At 35.5% G+C, this 15,129-nt stretch overlaps 1 protein-coding gene across 1 annotated transcript; it reads right to left on the bottom strand.

Annotated features, from left to right (window-relative positions):
• Window positions 1–275: 275 nt before the first annotated feature.
• Window positions 276–3,982, bottom strand: PGR3 (proton gradient regulation 3). The gene has a single exon (XM_079078296.1). It carries the CDS (start codon window positions 3,794–3,796, stop codon window positions 449–451), a length of 3,348 nt encoding a protein of 1,115 aa, XP_078934422.1. The 5' UTR covers window positions 3,797–3,982; the 3' UTR covers window positions 276–448.
• Between the last annotated feature and the right edge of the window lie 11,147 nt (window positions 3,983–15,129).

Raw genomic sequence — 15,129 nt, forward strand, 5'->3', positions numbered from 1 at the left:
TGCAATCAACGAGGCTTTCTTGTATCATATCCCCAACGAACTAGAGCACAAAAATACTTGGCAACCCACTTGAGAAAGGTGTTGAAGATTAATCTTTAGAAAATATCGTGGTAAAAGAAGTCCACTTATTTTTTGTGGTTTTGCAACGATTGTATAAAAAGTTGTATAATGACTATATATAAAATAAATTATATCAATTTTCTGTTTCCATGGGTATTTTTGTCATTAACTATTTTCATTCCACTCATTTGCCTTTCCCCACTCACCAAACAACATGAATTAATGACTCATTTCATTCCAGCTATGTGGCGTAATGATTCATTCAATTACCTTGTTCATTCCATTCCTTCCAACCAAACAGATACATGTAACAATATATATCGAATTGTGAGCCTAAAACTTACAATTATATGATATTCACATATGAAACTGTGTATCTTTGCTGAATTCAAGACTGATTAGGAAGCTGAGCAAATGTCCCTGTGTTGGGGCTACAACCCCCAACCATCATCTTCTCATAAATCGCGTATGCACGGCCGGGATTTCCCGAGACACTATACCCTCGAATCAAAGCATTATAAGTAAACACATTCGGCTCCAAACCCATAACCTGAAGCTCCTTATACATCCTTCCCACTTCCTCTATCCTTCCAACAATTCCAAGGTTAAGAATCAACACATTATAAGTATACAAGTTCGGAGACACCCGGCGGGCCCGCATCTCATCAAAAAGAGCCAACCCATCATCAATTCTGCGGGCCATTCCAAGCCCATTGATCATCAAATTGTATGAAATCACATCCGGGTCAAGACCCGTTTCCTTCATTCGGTTGAAATACCCAAACGCCTCCTCGACCCGCCCAACCAGACACAAACAGTCCACAAGAATGGTGTACGACTTTAAATCCGGCCGTATCCCTTCTTTCACCATTTTATTGAATAACTCACAAGCGGAATCCACCATTCCGGCCTTCCCGAATCCGTTCATTAAGATGTTATAAATCGCAGAGTTGGGTTTGCACCCGTATTCCACCATTTCGTCAAAGAAATCTTTGGATTCTTGGAATTTCCCCTGTTTTAAAAGACCATCGATTAGAGGCCCACAAGTGCAAGGAGTAGGCGAAAAGCCTCCGCTTATGAGATCATAATACAAATCCATCGCCTTTTTTAAGCTGTTTGACTTCACAAGACCCGTAATTAGAATATTATGAGTGATCGTGTTAGGCTTACACCCCCGGCATATCATCTCGTTATACAAATCGAACAGCTCGTTTGCTCTCCCGGACTTTGAAAGCTCGGCTAACAGTAAATTATACGTGAAAACATCCGGAACACATCCGGAATCCTTCATTCCGTTGAACAAATCACGGCCCTTTTCGTAAAGATTGTCATCAATAAGACCGTCAATCATCGGAAAGTATGATTCCAGTGTTGGTTGAATCCCGTAATCTTTCGTGACCTTCACGAACAATTCATAAGCTTCAAGGGTTTTCTTCTGTTTACAGAGAGTTTTGATAACAGGAATCATTACCGAATCATTGACGCAAGTTCCGTTAGATATCAATCTTTCCACAAAACAGACGGAATCACCAATTCCAGCCTCATTCGTGATTCCCTCGATGAGATCTTTCCAAAAAACCCTCTCAGGTCTATTCCCGACACGATGAATAAACTCATTGACGATTTTTAAACCGGAATCGATCTTTCCCGACTTCACGATGCTCGGGAGGATCGTGCATAGAGTTACACAGTCGGGATTGAGGGTTTTCTTCATTTGATGGAAGAAATATATCGCATCAAGAACACGGTTTTCTTTAATTAATCCGTAAATTATTGTATTATAAGTAAAAACATCAGGCCGACAATTCCCATGACTCATTTCAAACAAAAACTTGATTGCCAAATCAACCTCATCGTTCTTGATCACACAATCAAGAAGTGTATTGAAAGTAATCGTGTTTGGAGCCAAATAATTCATCTCCTTCATGCTTTCAAACAACTGAATAGCTTCAACAACTTTACCTTCTTTCCTCAATCCCGACAACAAAGTGTTGTAAGTCACAACTGTGGGTGAAAGATTCATCTCTTTCATTCTTTTAAACAAATCCCAAGCTTCATCCGGCCTCCCAGACTTATAAAGATTATCAATCAGAGAATTAATGACAATCACATCGGGATCACATCCCGATTCCATCATCTCGTAAAGCAACCGAATCGCTTCATCGATCTTCCCGGCTCTACTAAAACACTTCATCATCATATTATAAGTGACAGAATCTGGTGCAAGACCACTCTTTTTAAGCTCATAAAACATCTTTTTAGCCTCCCCAATCCTCCCAACCTCTGCAAGACTGTATAAAGATGCATTACAAGCAACAAGATTCGGAACAACCCCTCGAATCTTCATCTTCTCAAAAGTTTCAAGAGCTTTATCAGGTTCTCCAGATTTCCCATAATAATCGATAAAAAGTATGTACGTGTAAGCAGTAGGCTCAACACCTAAAGAAACAAGGCTAGAAAACAACTCTAATGCTTCATCTAATCTGTCATCTCTCAAAAGCCCACGAATTAGGGTGTTGTATGTTTGCAGATTTGGTGAGATCCCTTTACTTTTCATGAGGTTTAATGTCGCAAATGCTTCATTAATCTTTCCGACTTTGCATAATGCATCGATGTAAATCGTGAAAGTGACAACATCTGCTAAATAACCATCGGATTCCATCTCGATCCAGAATGACTGAACGGAATCCAAGTCGCCAGAATCACCGAATTTATCTAACAAAGTGATGTAAGTTACACGATCAGGTTTATGACTACTGGATTTCATCTTTTGAAACATTTCTTTAGCCCAATTGAGTCTTCCAGCATTGCAAAGAGCATCAATTAGAACAGTGTAAGTGACAACATCGGGCCCACAACCTTCCATATCCATTCTTTTGAAAACTTCAAAAGCTTGATCGATCTTTCCTGCTCTACCCAGCACCCTGATGCATATGGTGAAAGTGTAAACGTTTGGTTTGAGACCTAACACTTCCATGTCTTTTAATAACCCCATAACTTTTCCAGTGTCCCTTCGTTTACCCAATGCCACCATTAGTGCAGAGTAAGTCTTGAGACTTGGTTTAATCTCTTCGGATAACATTCTTTTGTAAACCTCGAAAGCCTCTTTACAGAATCCAGATTTTAAAAGCAAATCAATCAGGCCGTTATACGAATACGCATTCAAAACAAACCCAGATTTGGTCATTTGGAAAAGTGCAAATGGAGCTTGTCGTATCCCACCTTTAATTCCGAGCGCTTTAAAGATAATCATGTAAGTACCTAAATTCCTGTAAATTATCTGTTTCTGCATCACATCGAACACAACAGCCATATCCCCGATTCTCCTATTCACCCTCAGCAATTCAAGCATATAGTTACAGGAATCCGTGTTATGAACAAGATTAGGAAGCTCGGAAGCTGATTTAAAGAAAGAGAGAGCTTCATTTGGGTCTGAAAATGACTTAAGAACCCTAGTAATTTCCTCATCAGACATGTTGCTGTCCCTAATTTCCACCAAATTGTCAGCATCCAATGAACTTCTAATCACACACCCACAAATACCCACAAACTTTCTCCTGTGCTTCTTCCACTCTACCATCGACCCTGATGAGGCACTCGAATTCTTTGAAAATGTGAAGCATTTCGAGTGCTTTAGCGATAAAGTATAACTTGTTGAAGTATCACTAGCGGTATGGGTAGTGTAGTGGGGATTTATACAGTAAATTGTGGAGGAGCAAAGTGTAATGACAGCCATGTAAGAGAAAGCTGAGCAGAATTGTGAAGTCCGAAAGAGAAGAGTCGGAAGGTAGGAGACTTACCGGTGGAAGAGGGATAACAATCGATTGGCGGGGTTCTAAGGGATGAAGATATTTCTGTGTTTCCCCACTTAAAATCCTTATCTCCTGGGTGAGTATTACAACTGCCATTTGTAATTTTGTGGTTTGGGTTAGGGCAAATCCTTTGTTCATGCTTCATAGGCTCTCGTAGCAGGGTTAATATATTCTAAAAAATGTTTAAAACCGAATAACCAATCCAGTTAATCAAAGACCAGGTACGGTTAAACCCACCCCCAAAAAAAATTAAAAAACAAATCAAATAATTATAAATCATTTTTTGAAGTTAAGTAAAAATTAGATGCTTTGTGTAACACTCGTTTATTTATTAAGTTAAATAAATAAATTAATGAACGAATAGTAGCCCTAAAATAAATAATTATATAGCAAGGTGTTGGTCTCGAGGTACTAATTGTCACAATTTTAGAAGTCGGGGACTAAAAGTGTAAGTTTTGGATCGGATTCGTAAATATTATGAAGGCAGGGACTAAATGGTAACTTCTGGGACTTTATTTGAAGGGATTTTGGGGGCTAAGGGGCTGTTTAGTAAATATTGAACCTGAATTGTAAAGAATTATAATGTTGAGGGCTAAAAGGGTAAAATTAGGACTCATTTTGTAAGGAATGGGAGGAGGAGGGGCCAGTTGTGTCAATATGGGAAGATGTTTCATATGAGCCGGGTATATAGCCTTTCAATCGTTTGAACCCTAACCCTAACACTCCACATATTCATCAGCCGCCATCTCTCCACTCTCATATCTCCCCATCGGCGCCGCTACCATGCTGTTTCCGATCAACCACCGACGACGAGGACCCAAACCACCGAAGCCAACCGTCGTGCCCCATCCTATCGACCGAGAGATCCACCGGTGACCTAAGTCGGAGCAAGGAACGTCGAAATGAAGGCTGTGATCGTCGCTGCCGCCAAGGGAAGCCATCACCCGACCTCATCCGTTTTCTAACCGGTAGAAACTCCATCCAGCCATCGTCATCAGCCAATCGCATTGCCGCCAGTGTGAACCTTTAGCCCAGCGCTGTTCTGCCACCACCCTATCCCCTAGTTGCAACTCCCGCCGCCGTCGGTTAAGAGTGTTGTTGTTGCCGTTCGGTGAACGCCACCAGGCGCGTGGCTGCCTTCGGACCTCGAGAGGGGTGTGTGTGTGTGTTCATTATCTTGCTGTCGCTGCCTACCGCCACAAGAATCCCGTTGGGTGTGTTTCCTTCTCTTGTTAAGCTCAAGAGTTGCATGTTTTGGGTTGCTGAACAAGTGAGGGTGTGTTTTTCTGGCCGGAAACCACCATGGCAGCCAACCATGGTGGCTGCCACCATCTACCACCACCGGCCACCATAGGGTGGTTGTGTGTGTTTATTTTGTTAGTGTGTGTTTATTTTGAGGTTTAGCATTGTAAAGTGTAAATTACAATTTGGAAAATAATAATAGAAATCTCAAACCACCACCGTAGGGTGGTGGCTGCCGCCACCGGCCGCCGTGTCGGGTGGCGGTGTGCTTTGATGGTGTTTCGACTTGTTTGGATGTTTGGACAAGGGACTAAGAAACCCTAATGGGCCCAATGAGGCTTAATGGGCCTAGTAAACCCTAATTGGCTTAAGGAAAACCCTAATGGGCTTAAGGACTTGATTTTGGGCCTATTGGGTTAAGATGGGGTTGGAAACCCTAATTAGGGTTTAGAAAACCCTAATATTGGACTTATGGGCTTGGACTTATCGGGACCCACATTTGGGCCATTAGAATGGAAGTGCATGTGTATTAAGCCCAATCACACCATATGATTTATTTAGAAGAGTGATGGACTTAATGGATTAAGTCCTTAATGGGTTAAGTGAGAAACACTTAACCCTAATCGTCATTTTATGTGAAACCCTAATTTTACTTGGGTTTATTGTTGGGCCTTTCTATTGGGCCTTGATGATCGGGTTATTAATGGGCCATCCGAGATCAAGAAAATAGACTAAAATAATTAATGGGCTTGGAGGTAAGGCCCATATGAGGAGATGGGCCCAATTTGGAAAATTGGGCCATAGATGGGCCATATGTTGGGCTTTGAGCCATAATTGGACTTTTGGGTCTTGGATTGGGCCTTGGGCTTGCATAAAGCCGAGCTTGGGGTAATGTAGTAATTATCCAAAGTATGTACTCATGGTTATGTAGTGGAACCCAATTATTAATTGGGTGTTATTTTGGTATTGACAGTTCGGGAATTTGTCATCCAGCAGCTGGGGTTGAGTCTGCGGGACTTCAGCAGTGAGGGATTGAGTCTTCGGGACTTCAGCAGTGCGAGGTGAGTTACCTTCCAGTAGGGGTGGGTCTAAGACCACAATGCCGGCCCACCAACAGGGGTAGTTGGTAGATAATTGTCTTTGTGATAATTATCTTGGTATGATATGCTTGTGAGATATGCTTATGTGATATGCTTATGTGATATGCTATGTGTGTTAATGGTAGTAGCAGGGAATAGTTTTTCCCTGACTCGGTCGTTAGGACCGAAGGGTAGGTCAGTACCCCAGATATGCCTGACTGTATGGTTATATCCTGTTATTGTATGATAGTGGTAGGGGTGAAATAGTCCCTGGTTACCGGTTGAAAGATACCGATGGAAGATACCGGTTGAAAGATACCGATGACAGATACCGGTTGAAAGATACCGAAGGGGTATACAGAACCCATGCAATGCTTATCTGTCTGTTTATGATACGTTAGTATGTGATCAATATATTATGATGTTAGTATGTGATCAGTATGTTTATGATGTTAGTATGTGATTTGTATGGTTATGATACATTATTATGTGATAGTGGTAGGGGTGAAATAGTCCCCGGTTACCGGTTGAAAGATACCGATGGTATTATGTGGTATGTGGTATGATGGGGGAACTCACTAAGCTTTGTGCTTACGGTTTACAGTATTGGTTTCAGGTACTCGTTTTCAAAGGAAAGGAGCCGGCTTGATCGCAGCGCATCACACTATGTTTTCCGCACATGAGATCTTTGGGATTACACTCTGATATTATTTTATGATAATATGTTTTGATTACTGACACTTTGGTTTGACACGAGATATTATTATGAATGTATTTATACTGATGGATTTTATGTAATAACTTATTTAAAAATGACATTTTTTGCCTTGAATTTTGGGATGTTACATTTTGATTATTTTAGTCATTATTTTGGGGGTGTTTGGGATTGCTTTTAAGCATCAAAAGTTCTTTTTGTAGAAGAACTTTTAGTGGAATGACTTTTTGCAAAAGATGTTATTTAAAAAGTGTTTGGATTAAGCAAAATGACTTTTGATTAAGTTTTATATGCAAAGCCACAAAAAGTCATGTTTTTGTGACTTTTTGAAACCCCTTTATTTACTCTTTGCAAAAAGTCATTTCAAAACAACTTTTCCATTATCCAAATATCTTTTGGTTTTTTTAAATTTTTTAAAAAAAGTTAAAAGTTAAAAAGTCAATCTAAAAGCAATGTCAAACACCCTTTTTATACTTTCTCTGTCCCAAAATTATTGTCTACAGACAAGAAACATACAGATTAAGGAATCATTAATTATCACTAACTTTATACTATAAAATGACAGTTTTGTTCTTACTTTAGATTTAATATTCCATTAAATGCTTAGTTGGTTAAGTAATAATGAGGGATATTTTTGTAAAAATGTTATTTATTTTTAGAAATTGACTATTATTTTGGGACAAACCAAAAAGAAAAGATAGACTATAATTTTGAGACGGAGGGAGTAAATGTCAATTCGTAAAAATCTAACAAATCTGTGAAAATCTAACTAAATTTTGTTTTTCTGATAAAAACATTTATTATTATGCAGACTTTGAAAATCAAAGTCTCTATTATAAAAAATCTAAACATGGTATTGAATGCTTATTTTATAAGATATCACTTTGTTAAAAAAAACATTCACCATAGTTTGTGAAAAAACATGAGCTTAAATCTTGAAGATAAGTATCTTTTGTTATTTGTAGATTCATTTCAGTAAAAAAAATGGTGAATATATATATATATATATATATATATATATATATATATATATATATATATATATATATATATTATCGTTCTTTAAAAAACTACAATGTAGAAATTTTGTCGCATAAATTTTCATGATTTAAAAGTGTATATATTTGAATTTGAATTGAATTATATTATATGGAAATGGTTCAACAATATTTGTTTTAATAAGAATTAAAAAAAGATAATATATAGATGAATAGATAGTATGACGTTATCAATACATATCATATAAAACTTGTGGGCAGTAAACGATTATACTATTTTGGCGGCAAGATGTAGTACTTAAGTTCAGATATGCATTATGAACCCAAAAGATTTTGACTCATTAAAAGTTGCCTCTTAGAAAAATTATAATAATTATAAAAAATTATGAAATGCAAGTTATTCTTCTTAGGCTTTTTTTTAGGTTATAACAGTATATTCGATGACACTATTTTTTCTTTCATTATGTTTTTGCGACTAGTCATTTTCATCCATTGAATTATCAAACATTTTATTTAACCAAGAGTATCATTATATAACAATTTATTATATCATCTATGTATGCTCGCGCAAAGCAGCGGCGGCGAATAGTTATTTTCAGTGAATCATTTCTTTTGAAAACATGTAATGTTACAATGAATAAGCAGCGAAAGACAATGAATGGCTATTTTTCAACAAATAGTTTCATGAATGGCTATTTTTCAGCGAATAGTTTGGTTATGATAGTTTTGTCTTTTAGTTAATATTTTCATTGGTGTTCTTTTGGTGATTATGAATTACCCCATTTGTATTTTGCATTTACTTGGATGTTTGTTTAAAATCTATTGATCAAAGATGATGAGATTTAAAAAAAAAATGTTTGTTTGATGTATGTTTAAATGTATTGATCGGTTTTTCATATGTTGTATATCACATATTTTTATTGTAGATAGTAAGAGGTTTCATGGTTAAAAGTCCGGATCATAGAAAATTATTAATTATTAGCGTCTAATAATATTAATAATAATAAATGTCAAGTATAATATATAGGATAATTGGTACATTTTTATTGAACCACACATTGGCACATCATACCGTCATTGCGGTATAGAGGGTGTGGGGAAAGGTTGAGGGGAGGCTACCCGCCCTCTCTCTTATTTTATGATTGGTCATCATTTTTTATTTCTTTTTCAGTTTTTTAATATTTATTAAATTATATATATATATATATATATATATATATATATATATATATATATATATATATATATATATATATTAAAAAATCTATTAAAATTCAAGAGTTATAATTCTCTACAAAACAAATATAATATTTATATAAAATATACCTTTTAAAAAAAATAAAGGTAATGAAAGATGACCCTTTCTTATCTTTTGATGAGTAAATGATAAGTGAAAGGAAAACTAACATGACACTTAAAAAGTGAAAGATGAAAGATGACGATACATTGTGGTGTTAGAAATAATTGAAGAATGATAATTATAGAAATTAAACTTTTAACCAAAACCTATTAAAAAAGGAAAAAAAAATTTAATACAAATTAGGTGTATGACTTCTATACGATACATTTGATTAAAACAAAAGTTAAATATTAAAGTATAAACATTAAATATTTTTTAAAGTAAAATTTTAAAATAAATAAAAAACGAAGTAAGTTTCTATTGCAACTTATTTTTTATTTATAGAAAGAAATAGTTAAAAAGGAAGTATTTTTTTTTTCAAGAAATAATAATTAAGTAAAAACAATCATTCATTTTAATTATAATAATAATGTACTTGCAAACTACATCGTTCTTTTAAAGTTATCTTGCAAAATAAAACTTTTTTTCAACTTTTAGCATGAAATAATAATTGGAACCATTCACAACAATTATAGCAATGTACCTTAGCGAAATACAACTTAAAAAAAAAAAAAAAAAAAACTTATGTCGGTTTTACAAAAAGAAATAGTAGAAGTCGATGTACTTTTTTTCAAAAAGCATAGTAGGAACCATTCACGTTAATTATAGTAATGTACTTTCAAACTATATTGTTATTTTAAGGTTATTTTGAGAAATAAAACTTTTTCCAAAAAAAAAATATTTGCTTATTTTTGTTTTATAGCAAGAAATAGTAATGTCAATCATTCACGTCAAGATGCAATAATATCCCACTTTTGATACTATTTCAAGCCACTTTGATAATTTTTGGTAAACACCGAAATCTTTGTAGACCAACCGTGCAGAGTAACCCAAACCTTCAAAGCATCACTTTTACTACTATAATCGTAACCATTATAGTTGTGAAATGTTACAATTATAGTAGTGAAATGTTTAAGGTCTTCTATTTCCTAAGTTCTGTAATGGTTAGTAAGAGAATTCAAACGCCTAAAAAACAAATATAACCAAAATTACTTAACTAAAATTTATAAAAGGTTGTTGTAAGGTCCAAAATTTCATAGTAAATTTTCATTTAATATTAAAAGCATTCGTTCCAATTCCAACTTCAAATACCTAAATAAAATCATTTGTTTCAAAACATTAATTTAAGTATAGATACAAGTTATTAAATGTGGAAATCTTCAAGAGATGCGAGTCATTCAATGCGTGCCCTTCCTTTTGCTACCAGAACAGCATGAAACAATTTTAACTTAAACCGTAAACACAAAACTCAGTGTGACATCCCCATTTTACGGCCATTATAAAACTTTTTGTTTACGTAAACACAATTTAAACTTAAACAATGTTTATTTATAAATACACAATTTAGTTCCGTAAAAGTATTTCCGAAGAAATGTTTTTCATTGATTTATAAAAGTTTAGGATGTAAAATTGATACAAAATATAAGCATAAACAGGTGTTACAGTAACTTTAGACTATCAATCTACATCTCCTTGAATCTCTCATCATTCATATACCCTTGTATTGTGTCACACCCCAAAACCAGAACGGCGGAAACGTCTGGGGGCGGATGACTTCATGTACAGTATCATAACAATTGAATAATAGCAATCAAAGCATCACAACCATTACATTGAATATTTAATAAGTTTACATTGTGTTCCAAAACATTCTTTACATAATATCAAATGCATATGACAAAATGAATAACGAGATGTGACGACGTCCCATCCACCAAAAAACTTCCGTGGTTACCTGTTTACTGATTTCCTGATAATACAAGTGATTTTGAAAAAAGTGTCAACAATTAAGTTGGTGAGTTCATAAGCGTTTTGTATGAGAAGGTTTTGTAACTGTTTCTTGTAAAATGATAATGTATACTTCCAGAAAATCCAATATTTTCTTTGTAAATGAGTTGTAGTCTTAAAACCCTAAGACCAAAAATGTATAAGTATTGTGGTACTCAAAAGTAGTAATATGTAGTTTTATTCGTATATAAAACCATTTGAATGCATGTTTCCATATATATAAACTGTATCACGTAGTTTTATCTAGAACTATTGAAGATATGTTGACCCATAAATCAAACGTTTTGTCGATACTCTATGTGAGATATTATAACCATACTAATGCGACTAGTTGCCTGAACGACGCGCTTCGGACATCGGAACTGTTTACGACATTTGTCACCCCAGACCTGCCGGTCTAACTATAGCTAACAGTTTAGGTGCGGGGTTGTCAATCCCGTATAGATTTATACACAAGTGTCATGCTCTCCCTACAAGAGACTCTGGTTATAATGTAGGTCTTAGATGTCTACTCTGGTGGGTACGGTGAAGCCTAATGTCTCACAACCAATATCAATCGATTTACATTAACTGAAAACTCCCTTTTTCTTGTAAATGAAATAATTATACCTTTAAATATTTATTTGTCCCTTCTGAAATGATAGTGTAGTTTTGTGACTCCAAAACTATACCAATTATAGTTTATCATGTTTGTTTGTCTAGAACATTTATATAATCCTTTATATAAATACATAGTAATCATGTTGTTTAGTTTCATATGTAAGATCAAACCTCATATTTTTGGGTTGAAACCCACAAAATAGTGGAATAAATAGAATGCACTCCTTTTTATTGGAAAAACTATATTTTGGTAAAAAACTTCCAAAAACCTTATAGTTTTGTAAATCATAACCTTTCTCGTGATTTTTATAACATAGATCTAGTTTTGTTTTTGTTAGTTTTACACTTGAAAACTAATATAACAAATATTTGTACGAAAACTTGTAATAATCACATCTTATGCAAATAAAAGCTTATACTTTAACATAAAGAAGAAACATGCAAGTATTTGTGTGATAAACAATTTTTGACTTGTATCCCCCCCCCCTAACATGAAAATCTCGAAAATGTGGGGGGTATGAACTCACCTTGAGTGGATTTGTGGGTTATTTGAGGAGACGGTGTGAAGATCTTCAAGCCTAAACACTTGAATGGAGTGGATAAACCTCTTGGAGATGTTATTATCCTAAGTGTTTAACACATATTAATGTGTGTAAAGATGATGAAACCAACATAAAATGTATATCAACACTAGGGTATCACGAAAATACTTACCAAAAATCTAAGGAAAGCTTGGGAAATTTTGAACTTGAAAGCATGGAATTTACTCTTGAGAGGAAATGGAGTTCACTGGAGGTTGAAATGGAAATGGTGGAGATCCTAAATGGTGACCTCGGCCTTAATAAAAGAAGGGAAGTGATGGGATGTTTACTTGATAATCTGTTGGGTAATATATTTATTTGTTGGAGGTTTGCTTGGGATACTGCCGAATTTTGCATGGGAAAAAGAATTAAGCATCTAATCATAAAGTCAACTCCTATTTTCTCTTTATTATCACCGAAATCACTTTAGGAGGAAGCACATGGGTTATTTCGGTCATGGCAAGGCCAAAATCACTTTGTACTCTAGGTGATTTCGGCCCTAATCCCTCCACCATGTTGATTTTGGTCTTAGTGGCTTGGTTCTTAGGTGTTTTTGGCTTAGGATATTCTAGGTTGGTGATTTCAGCCTCCTTATGGCCGAAATCTCAAGGTGGGTGGGGTACTAGCCCGTAAGCTATAAAACAATATTTAATTTGTGATTGGTTCTATTTTGTTGACTTGTCAATGTTAAATACGATATGGTTTCTCAAAGTATATATATATATATATATATATATATATATATATATATATATATATATATATATGTGTGTGTGTGTGTGTGTTAACTTATACAAACAATGCCCCTTTTGGTTTTCAAAGTTGTATTGTAATAAATTACGTTATGAGTTCACTTGTACACGGTTACAATTTGGACCCTGCTTGCTCCAAAAATTTTTGGTTGTCACATACTGCTACCTATGACACAAAAAAAGTTAAGTGGGTTAGGTTGGGAAACGTGGTGAGTACATAGGATTTTCAGGCCACAATAATATAATTAATATGTTTAGTTATAAAACAGTTAACCCAACTACCTATCCCCATTTTCTTTTATATTAATTCTAAGAACATCTCCTAAGGATCATCACCTACATCGTATTTCATCGCTAAGGACTTCTCCTAAGCTTCATCGCCTAATCATCGCATTATATTTTCATCGCTAAGGGCTTTTCCTAATGTCCATCGCCTATCATCACATTGACAGTACTACTTCGAGGATTCCTCTGCAATACATGTCGATAGATTACATCGCATGAATATATGGTTCGTACATCGCCTGAACTCATAATTCATCACCTACAGGTTGCAATCTTATCGGTGTTCCACTATATTGTTTGGATTAGTCTGTGGTCATCATCTATACTATGTTAGATAACTACATCGCAATCATCGCAAGTAAAAGTCATGATATCTCCTATATTTTTAAAGACCTCTCCTAATCATGTTTCATCTCTCATCTCCCATCTCTCATCACCCATCACTACCCGATATATATTTATATTTCATACGAAAATACTTATATAATTAAATTAAGTAAAATCATGCCATATAGGTTCATCCAACGCATATTGCAGATAATAGGCACATATAGCATTCAATTATCCAATTACTTTATATATGTGTGTAAGATGAAAGTAACTATGCACTCACTTGTTAAAAGTGGATGCCTCAAAATTTAGGCAGAACTTCGCCTTGGTAATTTATTTTTTCCTCTGACGTGACCTAGGTTCACATTACTAAATCTTAGTCTTATATTACCTGTTACTAATGATAGTCTAGATTCCTCACTAGTCCCAATGTCTACATCAAAATCTATATAATAAGGAACAACTTGGTAGGATCATATCGAAGGTAGGGTTCGTTTGGTATACGGAGTATACTGTTTGGAAAATCTCACTTTAAACACCTCACCGAATGTAACGCTCAGTCCAGGTATTATTTATATTTTGGTCCCTTATATGTTGAATTATTACTTTTGGACCTTATGTTTGCAAGTTTGAGGGAAGGAGGGACCGTTTTTGCCAATTTTGGATTTTTGGAGCCAGAGCCCGAACGCGGGGCGTTCCCTTGGGGAACGCACAACGTTCACGTGCAAAGTGTAAAACCTAAAATTTAGGGTTAACCCCTATACAAAGAACATTATGCCCTAAAGTCCAACCACCCTCTCACCCTTAAGCAGATCCCACGAAACCCTAATCCCTTGTTTGTGTGTTTTGAGCGTAGAATAAAGGAAGGTGTGACAACCGTCAATTTCTAGTCAAGTCAAAGTCAAATAAAGTCAACAAGTCAAGCTGGTCAACTCATTTAACCCTTGTATATTAGGGTTTCCATTATGTTTCCTATTGTACTACTCGCAATCTTAATACAAAGTATCATTTAGAGTTTTCACGTGTTGGGAAATTCTAAACCCTAATCAGGGCAAGTGATGAAACTACTTGATAAAACATTATTCCATACCCCTCGGGGGCGTATAACATTCATAACGAGGCTTAACAGAGTGTAAGAACCTTGCGTTACGAAGCCAAACGTTCAAAAAGGTCACAAACATAGTCTCTCTCAATCTATCTTTATCAATCTCTCTCTCTCCCAAATCTCTCTCATAACCTCCCTCAACTTTTTATAATGATTTGGGGGCATCCCGACCCTTAACTTGGTCAAAAATCACTCAAAACGGGAAGTTTATTTGAAAAACAGCTCTTAAGGACCGAGACCTCCCATAAGAACCGAAACCCTAATAAGTAACTGAAGCCTCTTATGGGACCGAAGTCACCTTCGGGTTCGGCTCTTTGCACTTTCGGGCTCGGCTCTTTGTACCTTCGGTTCGGATCGGACCCTTCGGACCGAAGCTCCATCTG

Source organism: Lactuca virosa, chromosome 2 (assembly GCF_052849685.1).
Source record: "Lactuca virosa cultivar CGN04683 chromosome 2, Lactuca_virosa_CGN04683_v6, whole genome shotgun sequence".
Classification (NCBI taxonomy): Eukaryota; Viridiplantae; Streptophyta; class Magnoliopsida; order Asterales; family Asteraceae; genus Lactuca; species Lactuca virosa.